The sequence below is a fragment of the Nakaseomyces glabratus genome, chromosome J (assembly GCF_010111755.1).
Source record: "Nakaseomyces glabratus chromosome J, complete sequence".
Lineage (NCBI taxonomy): Eukaryota > Fungi > Ascomycota > Saccharomycetes > Saccharomycetales > Saccharomycetaceae > Nakaseomyces > Nakaseomyces glabratus.
Window position 1 is genome coordinate 509410 of NC_088960.1, and position 12094 is coordinate 521503.

General features: G+C 49.8%; 1 pseudogene across 1 annotated transcript in view; it reads right to left on the minus strand.

The window, feature by feature from the left end:
* The window catches only part of GVI51_J04983, a 29588-nt pseudogene continuing 17494 nt past the window's right edge, over positions 1–12094 (minus strand). The window contains exon 1 of the mRNA in view: positions 1–12094. This exon is cut by the window's right edge and continues 17494 nt beyond it. Within this exon, the coding sequence occupies positions 1–12094 (12094 nt within the window).

A 12094-nucleotide genomic window follows, 5' to 3' on the forward strand; every position in this document is an offset into this window, starting at 1 on the left:
TTAAACGATAATACAAAGTACAATACCGGATAATACAACAGCCGCATATAACTTACTAACATTCAATTTCTCTCCTGCACCAGTGAATGTTGCTGAAGACACGGATGATGGTGATACAGTTGGAACAGTGTGTGTACCTTGCAATGTTGTCCGCGAAGACTTATTGGTAGGAGAGGAAATATTGGCTTGTGAATTTATAGGTGTATTTGAGATAATATTTTGGGATAAGAATTCAGAAGACGATGGTATCAATGTTCTTATTGTGGTTGGGCTACCATTGCCGTCAGTGGTGGTGATGTGGGATACAAATACAGATGTTGGTGTACCATTCGATGTGATGACAGTGGTATGGTCGCTTTCCCCAGCATTGTTGCCGGCTGAGTTACCGTTGTTGTTGCCGCTGTTGTTGCCGCTGTTGTTGCCGCTGTTGTTACCACTGTTGTTACCACTAGATGGCAATGCAAGTGTGGTAGCTATGGTGGATGGGTTACCATTGCTGTCAGTTGTAGTGATGTGGGATACAAATACAGATGTTGGTGTACCATTCGATGTGATGACAGTGGTATGGTCGCTTTCCCCAGCATTGTTGCCGGCTGAGTTACCGTTGTTGTTGCCGCTGTTGTTGCCGCTGTTGTTGCCGCTGTTGTTACCACTGTTGTTACCACTAGATGGCAATGCAAGTGTGGTAGCTATGGTGGATGGGTTACCATTGCTGTCAGTTGTAGTGATGTGGGATACAAATACAGATGTTGGTGTACCATTCGATGTGATGACAGTGGTATGGTCGCTTTCCCCAGCATTGTTGCCGGCTGAGTTACCGTTGTTGTCGCCGCTGTTGTTGCCGCTGTTGTTGCCGCTGTTGTTGCCGCTGTTGTTGCCGCTGTTGTTACCACTGTTGTTACCACTAGATGGCAATGCAAGTGTGGTAGCTATGGTGGATGGGTTACCATTGCTGTCAGTTGTAGTGATGTGGGATACAAATACAGATGTTGGTGTACCATTCGATGTGATGACAGTGGTATGGTCGCTTTCCCCAGCATTGTTGCCGGCTGAGTTACCGTTGTTGTCGCCGCTGTTGTTGACGCTGTTGTTGCCGCTGTTGTTGCCGCTGTTGTTACCACTGTTGTTACCACTAGATGGCAATGCAAGTGTAGTAGCTACTGTGGTTGGATTACCATTGCTATCAGTGGTGGTGATGTGCGAGATAATGTCTGTGTGAACAACACCTTCCTTGTCAGTGGTGACTGTGGTCTTGTCCTTACCATCGTCGCTTGGAGATGGGTAGGTGGTCAAGATAGTCGTTGGCTTACCGTCAGAGTCAGTGGTGGTGATGTGCGAGATAATGTCTGTGTGAACAACACCATCCTTGTCAGTGGTGACTGTGGTCTTGTCCTTACCATCGTCGCTTGGAGATGGGTAGGTGGTCAAGATAGTCGTTGGCTTACCGTCAGAGTCAGTGGTGGTGATGTGCGAGATAATGTCTGTGTGAACAACACCATCCTTGTCAGTGGTGACTGTGGTCTTGTCCTTACCATCGTCGCTTGGAGATGGGTAGGTGGTCAAGATAGTCGTTGGCTTACCGTCAGAGTCAGTGGTGGTGATGTGCGAGATAATGTCTGTGTGAACAACACCATCCTTGTCAGTGGTGACTGTGGTCTTGTCCTTACCATCGTCGCTTGGAGATGGGTAGGTGGTCAAGATAGTCGTTGGCTTACCGTCAGAGTCAGTGGTGGTGATGTGCGAGATAATGTCTGTGTGAACAACACCATCCTTGTCAGTGGTGACTGTGGTCTTGTCCTTACCATCGTCGCTTGGAGATGGGTAGGTGGTCAAGATAGTCGTTGGCTTACCGTCAGAGTCAGTGGTGGTGATGTGCGAGATAATGTCTGTGTGAACAACACCATCCTTGTCAGTGGTGACTGTGGTCTTGTCCTTACCATCGTCGCTTGCAGATGGGTAGGTGGTCAAGATAGTCGTTGGCTTACCGTCAGAGTCAGTGGTGGTGATGTGCGAGATAATGTCTGTGTGAACAACACCATCCTTGTCAGTGGTGACTGTGGTCTTGTCCTTACCATCGTCGCTTGGAGATGGGTAGGTGGTCAAGATAGTCGTTGGCTTACCGTCAGAGTCAGTGGTGGTGATGTGCGAGATAATGTCTGTGTGAACAACACCATCCTTGTCAGTGGTGACTGTGGTCTTGTCCTTACCATCGTCGCTTGGAGATGGGTAGGTGGTCAAGATAGTCGTTGGCTTACCGTCAGAGTCAGTGGTGGTGATGTGCGAGATAATGTCTGTGTGAACAACACCATCCTTGTCAGTGGTGACTGTGGTCTTGTCCTTACCATCGTCGCTTGGAGATGGGTAGGTGGTCAAGATAGTCGTTGGCTTACCGTCAGAGTCAGTGGTGGTGATGTGCGAGATAATGTCTGTGTGAACAACACCATCCTTGTCAGTGGTGACTGTGGTCTTGTCCTTACCATCGTCGCTTGCAGATGGGTAGGTGGTCAAGATAGTCGTTGGCTTACCGTCAGAGTCAGTGGTGGTGATGTGCGAGATAATGTCTGTGTGAACAACACCATCCTTGTCAGTGGTGACTGTGGTCTTGTCCTTACCATCGTCGCTTGGAGATGGGTAGGTGGTCAAGATAGTCGTTGGCTTACCGTCAGAGTCAGTGGTGGTGATGTGCGAGATAATGTCTGTGTGAACAACACCATCCTTGTCAGTGGTGACTGTGGTCTTGTCCTTACCATCGTCGCTTGCAGATGGGTAGGTGGTCAAGATAGTCGTTGGCTTACCGTCAGAGTCAGTGGTGGTGATGTGCGAGATAATGTCTGTGTGAACAACACCATCCTTGTCAGTGGTGACTGTGGTCTTGTCCTTACCATCGTCGCTTGGAGATGGGTAGGTGGTCAAGATAGTCGTTGGCTTACCGTCAGAGTCAGTGGTGGTGATGTGCGAGATAATGTCTGTGTGAACAACACCATCCTTGTCAGTGGTGACTGTGGTCTTGTCCTTACCATCATCGCTTGGAGATGGGTAGGTGGTCAAGATAGTCGTTGGCTTACCGTCAGAGTCAGTGGTGGTGATGTGCGAGATAATGTCTGTGTGAACAACACCATCCTTGTCAGTGGTGACTGTGGTCTTGTCCTTACCATCGTCGCTTGGAGATGGGTAGGTGGTCAAGATAGTCGTTGGCTTACCGTCAGAGTCAGTGGTGGTGATGTGCGAGATAATGTCTGTGTGAGCAACACCATCCTTGTCAGTGGTGACTGTGGTCTTGTCCTTACCATCGTCGCTTGGAGATGGGTAGGTGGTCAAGATAGTCGTTGGCTTACCGTCAGAGTCAGTGGTGGTGATGTGCGAGATAATGTCTGTGTGAACAACACCATCCTTGTCAGTGGTGACTGTGGTCTTGTCCTTACCATCGTCGCTTGGAGATGGGTAGGTGGTCAAGATAGTCGTTGGCTTACCGTCAGAGTCAGTGGTGGTGATGTGCGAGATAATGTCTGTGTGAACAACACCATCCTTGTCAGTGGTGACTGTGGTCTTGTCCTTACCATCGTCGCTTGGAGATGGGTAGGTGGTCAAGATAGTCGTTGGCTTACCGTCAGAGTCAGTGGTGGTGATGTGCGAGATAATGTCTGTGTGAACAACACCATCCTTGTCAGTGGTGACTGTGGTCTTGTCCTTACCATCGTCGCTTGCAGATGGGTAGGTGGTCAAGATAGTCGTTGGCTTACCGTCAGAGTCAGTGGTGGTGATGTGCGAGATAATGTCTGTGTGAACAACACCATCCTTGTCAGTGGTGACTGTGGTCTTGTCCTTACCATCGTCGCTTGGAGATGGGTAGGTGGTCAAGATAGTCGTTGGCTTACCGTCAGAGTCAGTGGTGGTGATGTGCGAGATAATGTCTGTGTGAACAACACCATCCTTGTCAGTGGTGACTGTGGTCTTGTCCTTACCATCATCGCTTGGAGATGGGTAGGTGGTCAAGATAGTCGTTGGCTTACCGTCAGAGTCAGTGGTGGTGATGTGCGAGATAATGTCTGTGTGAACAACACCATCCTTGTCAGTGGTGACTGTGGTCTTGTCCTTACCATCGTCGCTTGGAGATGGGTAGGTGGTCAAGATAGTCGTTGGCTTACCGTCAGAGTCAGTGGTGGTGATGTGCGAGATAATGTCTGTGTGAGCAACACCATCCTTGTCAGTGGTGACTGTGGTCTTGTCCTTACCATCGTCGCTTGGAGATGGGTAGGTGGTCAAGATAGTCGTTGGCTTACCGTCAGAGTCAGTGGTGGTGATGTGCGAGATAATGTCTGTGTGAACAACACCATCCTTGTCAGTGGTGACTGTGGTCTTGTCCTTACCATCGTCGCTTGGAGATGGGTAGGTGGTCAAGATAGTCGTTGGCTTACCGTCAGAGTCAGTGGTGGTGATGTGCGAGATAATGTCTGTGTGAACAACACCATCCTTGTCAGTGGTGACTGTGGTCTTGTCCTTACCATCGTCGCTTGGAGATGGGTAGGTGGTCAAGATAGTCGTTGGCTTACCGTCAGAGTCAGTGGTGGTGATGTGCGAGATAATGTCTGTGTGAACAACACCATCCTTGTCAGTGGTGACTGTGGTCTTGTCCTTACCATCGTCGCTTGGAGATGGGTAGGTGGTCAAGATAGTCGTTGGCTTACCGTCAGAGTCAGTGGTGGTGATGTGCGAGATAATGTCTGTGTGAACAACACCATCCTTGTCAGTGGTGACTGTGGTCTTGTCCTTACCATCGTCGCTTGGAGATGGGTAGGTGGTCAAGATAGTCGTTGGCTTACCGTCAGAGTCAGTGGTGGTGATGTGCGAGATAATGTCTGTGTGAGCAACACCATCCTTGTCAGTGGTGACTGTGGTCTTGTCCTTACCATCGTCGCTTGGAGATGGGTAGGTGGTCAAGATAGTCGTTGGCTTACCGTCAGAGTCAGTGGTGGTGATGTGCGAGATAATGTCTGTGTGAACAACACCATCCTTGTCAGTGGTGACTGTGGTCTTGTCCTTACCATCGTCGCTTGGAGATGGGTAGGTGGTCAAGATAGTCGTTGGCTTACCGTCAGAGTCAGTGGTGGTGATGTGCGAGATAATGTCTGTGTGAACAACACCATCCTTGTCAGTGGTGACTGTGGTCTTGTCCTTACCATCGTCGCTTGGAGATGGGTAGGTGGTCAAGATAGTCGTTGGCTTACCGTCAGAGTCAGTGGTGGTGATGTGCGAGATAATGTCTGTGTGAACAACACCATCCTTGTCAGTGGTGACTGTGGTCTTGTCCTTACCATCGTCGCTTGGAGATGGGTAGGTGGTCAAGATAGTCGTTGGCTTACCGTCAGAGTCAGTGGTGGTGATGTGCGAGATAATGTCTGTGTGAACAACACCATCCTTGTCAGTGGTGACTGTGGTCTTGTCCTTACCATCGTCGCTTGGAGATGGGTAGGTGGTCAAGATAGTCGTTGGCTTACCGTCAGAGTCAGTGGTGGTGATGTGCGAGATAATGTCTGTGTGAACAACACCATCCTTGTCAGTGGTGACTGTGGTCTTGTCCATACCATCGTCGCTTGGAGATGGGTAGGTGGTCAAGATAGTCGTTGGCTTACCGTCAGAGTCAGTGGTGGTGATGTGCGAGATAATGTCTGTGTGAACAACACCATCCTTGTCAGTGGTGACTGTGGTCTTGTCCTTACCATCGTCGCTTGGAGATGGGTAGGTGGTCAAGATAGTCGTTGGCTTACCGTCAGAGTCAGTGGTGGTGATGTGCGAGATAATGTCTGTGTGAACAACACCATCCTTGTCAGTGGTGACTGTGGTCTTGTCCTTACCATCATCGCTTGGAGATGGGTAGGTGGTCAAGATAGTCGTTGGCTTACCGTCAGAGTCAGTGGTGGTGATGTGCGAGATAATGTCTGTGTGAACAACACCATCCTTGTCAGTGGTGACTGTGGTCTTGTCCTTACCATCGTCGCTTGGAGATGGGTAGGTGGTCAAGATAGTCGTTGGCTTACCGTCAGAGTCAGTGGTGGTGATGTGCGAGATAATGTCTGTGTGAACAACACCATCCTTGTCAGTGGTGACTGTGGTCTTGTCCTTACCATCATCGCTTGGAGATGGGTAGGTGGTCAAGATAGTCGTTGGCTTACCGTCAGAGTCAGTGGTGGTGATGTGCGAGATAATGTCTGTGTGAACAACACCATCCTTGTCAGTGGTGACTGTGGTCTTGTCCTTACCATCGTCGCTTGGAGATGGGTAGGTGGTCAAGATAGTCGTTGGCTTACCGTCAGAGTCAGTGGTGGTGATGTGCGAGATAATGTCTGTGTGAGCAACACCATCCTTGTCAGTGGTGACTGTGGTCTTGTCCTTACCATCGTCGCTTGGAGATGGGTAGGTGGTCAAGATAGTCGTTGGCTTACCGTCAGAGTCAGTGGTGGTGATGTGCGAGATAATGTCTGTGTGAACAACACCATCCTTGTCAGTGGTGACTGTGGTCTTGTCCTTACCATCGTCGCTTGGAGATGGGTAGGTGGTCAAGATAGTCGTTGGCTTACCGTCAGAGTCAGTGGTGGTGATGTGCGAGATAATGTCTGTGTGAACAACACCATCCTTGTCAGTGGTGACTGTGGTCTTGTCCTTACCATCGTCGCTTGGAGATGGGTAGGTGGTCAAGATAGTCGTTGGCTTACCGTCAGAGTCAGTGGTGGTGATGTGCGAGATAATGTCTGTGTGAACAACACCATCCTTGTCAGTGGTGACTGTGGTCTTGTCCTTACCATCGTCGCTTGCAGATGGGTAGGTGGTCAAGATAGTCGTTGGCTTACCGTCAGAGTCAGTGGTGGTGATGTGCGAGATAATGTCTGTGTGAACAACACCATCCTTGTCAGTGGTGACTGTGGTCTTGTCCTTACCATCGTCGCTTGGAGATGGGTAGGTGGTCAAGATAGTCGTTGGCTTACCGTCAGAGTCAGTGGTGGTGATGTGCGAGATAATGTCTGTGTGAACAACACCATCCTTGTCAGTGGTGACTGTGGTCTTGTCCTTACCATCATCGCTTGGAGATGGGTAGGTGGTCAAGATAGTCGTTGGCTTACCGTCAGAGTCAGTGGTGGTGATGTGCGAGATAATGTCTGTGTGAACAACACCATCCTTGTCAGTGGTGACTGTGGTCTTGTCCTTACCATCGTCGCTTGGAGATGGGTAGGTGGTCAAGATAGTCGTTGGCTTACCGTCAGAGTCAGTGGTGGTGATGTGCGAGATAATGTCTGTGTGAGCAACACCATCCTTGTCAGTGGTGACTGTGGTCTTGTCCTTACCATCGTCGCTTGGAGATGGGTAGGTGGTCAAGATAGTCGTTGGCTTACCGTCAGAGTCAGTGGTGGTGATGTGCGAGATAATGTCTGTGTGAACAACACCATCCTTGTCAGTGGTGACTGTGGTCTTGTCCTTACCATCGTCGCTTGGAGATGGGTAGGTGGTCAAGATAGTCGTTGGCTTACCGTCAGAGTCAGTGGTGGTGATGTGCGAGATAATGTCTGTGTGAACAACACCATCCTTGTCAGTGGTGACTGTGGTCTTGTCCTTACCATCGTCGCTTGGAGATGGGTAGGTGGTCAAGATAGTCGTTGGCTTACCGTCAGAGTCAGTGGTGGTGATGTGCGAGATAATGTCTGTGTGAACAACACCATCCTTGTCAGTGGTGACTGTGGTCTTGTCCTTACCATCGTCGCTTGGAGATGGGTAGGTGGTCAAGATAGTCGTTGGCTTACCGTCAGAGTCAGTGGTGGTGATGTGCGAGATAATGTCTGTGTGAACAACACCATCCTTGTCAGTGGTGACTGTGGTCTTGTCCTTACCATCGTCGCTTGGAGATGGGTAGGTGGTCAAGATAGTCGTTGGCTTACCGTCAGAGTCAGTGGTGGTGATGTGCGAGATAATGTCTGTGTGAGCAACACCATCCTTGTCAGTGGTGACTGTGGTCTTGTCCTTACCATCGTCGCTTGGAGATGGGTAGGTGGTCAAGATAGTCGTTGGCTTACCGTCAGAGTCAGTGGTGGTGATGTGCGAGATAATGTCTGTGTGAACAACACCATCCTTGTCAGTGGTGACTGTGGTCTTGTCCTTACCATCGTCGCTTGGAGATGGGTAGGTGGTCAAGATAGTCGTTGGCTTACCGTCAGAGTCAGTGGTGGTGATGTGCGAGATAATGTCTGTGTGAACAACACCATCCTTGTCAGTGGTGACTGTGGTCTTGTCCTTACCATCGTCGCTTGGAGATGGGTAGGTGGTCAAGATAGTCGTTGGCTTACCGTCAGAGTCAGTGGTGGTGATGTGCGAGATAATGTCTGTGTGAACAACACCATCCTTGTCAGTGGTGACTGTGGTCTTGTCCTTACCATCGTCGCTTGGAGATGGGTAGGTGGTCAAGATAGTCGTTGGCTTACCGTCAGAGTCAGTGGTGGTGATGTGCGAGATAATGTCTGTGTGAACAACACCATCCTTGTCAGTGGTGACTGTGGTCTTGTCCTTACCATCGTCGCTTGGAGATGGGTAGGTGGTCAAGATAGTCGTTGGCTTACCGTCAGAGTCAGTGGTGGTGATGTGCGAGATAATGTCTGTGTGAACAACACCATCCTTGTCAGTGGTGACTGTGGTCTTGTCCATACCATCGTCGCTTGGAGATGGGTAGGTGGTCAAGATAGTCGTTGGCTTACCGTCAGAGTCAGTGGTGGTGATGTGCGAGATAATGTCTGTGTGAACAACACCATCCTTGTCAGTGGTGACTGTGGTCTTGTCCTTACCATCGTCGCTTGGAGATGGGTAGGTGGTCAAGATAGTCGTTGGCTTACCGTCAGAGTCAGTGGTGGTGATGTGCGAGATAATGTCTGTGTGAACAACACCATCCTTGTCAGTGGTGACTGTGGTCTTGTCCTTACCATCGTCGCTTGCAGATGGGTAGGTGGTCAAGATAGTCGTTGGCTTACCGTCAGAGTCAGTGGTGGTGATGTGCGAGATAATGTCTGTGTGAACAACACCATCCTTGTCAGTGGTGACTGTGGTCTTGTCCTTACCATCGTCGCTTGGAGATGGGTAGGTGGTCAAGATAGTCGTTGGCTTACCGTCAGAGTCAGTGGTGGTGATGTGCGAGATAATGTCTGTGTGAACAACACCATCCTTGTCAGTGGTGACTGTGGTCTTGTCCTTACCATCGTCGCTTGGAGATGGGTAGGTGGTCAAGATAGTCGTTGGCTTACCGTCAGAGTCAGTGGTGGTGATGTGCGAGATAATGTCTGTGTGAACAACACCATCCTTGTCAGTGGTGACTGTGGTCTTGTCCTTACCATCGTCGCTTGGAGATGGGTAGGTGGTCAAGATAGTCGTTGGCTTACCGTCAGAGTCAGTGGTGGTGATGTGCGAGATAATGTCTGTGTGAACAACACCATCCTTGTCAGTGGTGACTGTGGTCTTGTCCTTACCATCGTCGCTTGGAGATGGGTAGGTGGTCAAGATAGTCGTTGGCTTACCGTCAGAGTCAGTGGTGGTGATGTGCGAGATAATGTCTGTGTGAACAACACCATCCTTGTCAGTGGTGACTGTGGTCTTGTCCTTACCATCGTCGCTTGGAGATGGGTAGGTGGTCAAGATAGTCGTTGGCTTACCGTCAGAGTCAGTGGTGGTGATGTGCGAGATAATGTCTGTGTGAACAACACCATCCTTGTCAGTGGTGACTGTGGTCTTGTCCTTACCATCGTCGCTTGGAGATGGGTAGGTGGTCAAGATAGTCGTTGGCTTACCGTCAGAGTCAGTGGTGGTGATGTGCGAGATAATGTCTGTGTGAACAACACCATCCTTGTCAGTGGTGACTGTGGTCTTGTCCTTACCATCGTCGCTAGGTGACATGGATGAGGATGCCTCGTTTGGAATAGGTTCAGTGTTGCCGTTGTTATCTATCAAGTAGGATGTGGTAATTGTGATACTATGGCCATCACTATCGGTTGTTGTTATCGTACTCGTGGTTGGGCTGACCCATGCTGGTTGAGCGTCAATCGCCTCCTTGGACAACTCTGTAACCGTAGTTATTATGACATCACCATTTGATGCAGTGTATGTAGTCTTGTGTACAACTTCGACAACCGGAGTACCATCTTCTGTGTATGTGGTGGTCCAGGCATCTGGAGCAGAGCTACCATTTTCAGGGGATGGGTAGGTGGTCAAGATAGTCGTTGGCTTACCGTCAGAGTCAGTGGTGGTGATGTGCGAGATAATGTCTGTGTGAACAACACCATCCTTGTCAGTGGTGACTGTGGTCTTGTCCTTACCATCGTCGCTTGGAGATGGGTAGGTGGTCAAGATAGTCGTTGGCTTACCGTCAGAGTCAGTGGTGGTGATGTGCGAGATAACGTCTGTGTGAACAACACCATCCTTGTCAGTGGTGACTGTGGTCTTGTCCTTACCATCGTCGCTTGGAGATGGGTAGGTGGTCAAGATAGTCGTTGGCTTACCGTCAGAGTCAGTGGTGGTGATGTGCGAGATAATGTCTGTGTGAACAACACCATCCTTGTCAGTGGTGACTGTGGTCTTGTCCTTACCATCGTCGCTTGGAGATGGGTAGGTGGTCAAGATAGTCGTTGGCTTACCGTCAGAGTCAGTGGTGGTGATGTGCGAGATAATGTCTGTGTGAACAACACCATCCTTGTCAGTGGTGACTGTGGTCTTGTCCTTACCATCGTCGCTTGGAGATGGGTAGGTGGTCAAGATAGTCGTTGGCTTACCGTCAGAGTCAGTGGTGGTGATGTGCGAGATAATGTCTGTGTGAACAACACCATCCTTGTCAGTGGTGACTGTGGTCTTGTCCTTACCATCGTCGCTTGGAGATGGGTAGGTGGTCAAGATAGTCGTTGGCTTACCGTCAGAGTCAGTGGTGGTGATGTGCGAGATAATGTCTGTGTGAACAACACCATCCTTGTCAGTGGTGACTGTGGTCTTGTCCTTACCATCGTCGCTTGGAGATGGGTAGGTGGTCAAGATAGTCGTTGGCTTACCGTCAGAGTCAGTGGTGGTGATGTGCGAGATAATGTCTGTGTGAACAACACCATCCTTGTCAGTGGTGACTGTGGTCTTGTCCTTACCATCGTCGCTTGGAGATGGGTAGGTGGTCAAGATAGTCGTTGGCTTACCGTCAGAGTCAGTGGTGGTGATGTGCGAGATAATGTCTGTGTGAGCAACACCATCCTTGTCAGTGGTGACTGTGGTCTTGTCCTTACCATCGTCGCTTGGAGATGGGTAGGTGGTCAAGATAGTCGTTGGCTTACCGTCAGAGTCAGTGGTGGTGATGTGCGAGATAATGTCTGTGTGAACAACACCATCCTTGTCAGTGGTGACTGTGGTCTTGTCCTTACCATCGTCGCTAGGTGACATGGATGAGGATGCCTCGTTTGGAATAGGTTCAGTGTTGCCGTTGTTATCTATCAAGTAGGATGTGGTAATTGTGATACTATGGCCATCACTATCGGTTGTTGTTATCGTACTCGTGGTTGGGCTGACCCATGCTGGTTGAGCGTCAATCGCCTCCTTGGACAACTCTGTAACCGTAGTTATTATGACATCACCATTTGATGCAGTGTATGTAGTCTTGTGTACAACTTCGACAACCGGAGTACCATCTTCTGTGTATGTGGTGGTCCAGGCATCTGGAGCAGAGCTACCATTTTCAGGGGATGGGTAGGTGGTCAAGATAGTCGTTGGCTTACCGTCAGAGTCAGTGGTGGTGATGTGCGAGATAATGTCTGTGTGAACAACACCATCCTTGTCAGTGGTGACTGTGGTCTTGTCCTTACCATCGTCGCTTGGAGATGGGTAGGTGGTCAAGATAGTCGTTGGCTTACCGTCAGAGTCAGTGGTGGTGATGTGCGAGATAATGTCTGTGTGAACAACACCATCCTTGTCAGTGGTGACTGTGGTCTTGTCCTTACCATCGTCGCTTGGAGATGGGTAGGTGGTCAAGATAGTCGTTGGCTTACCGTCAGAGTCAGTGGTGGTGATGTGCGAGATAATGTCTGTGTGAACAACACCA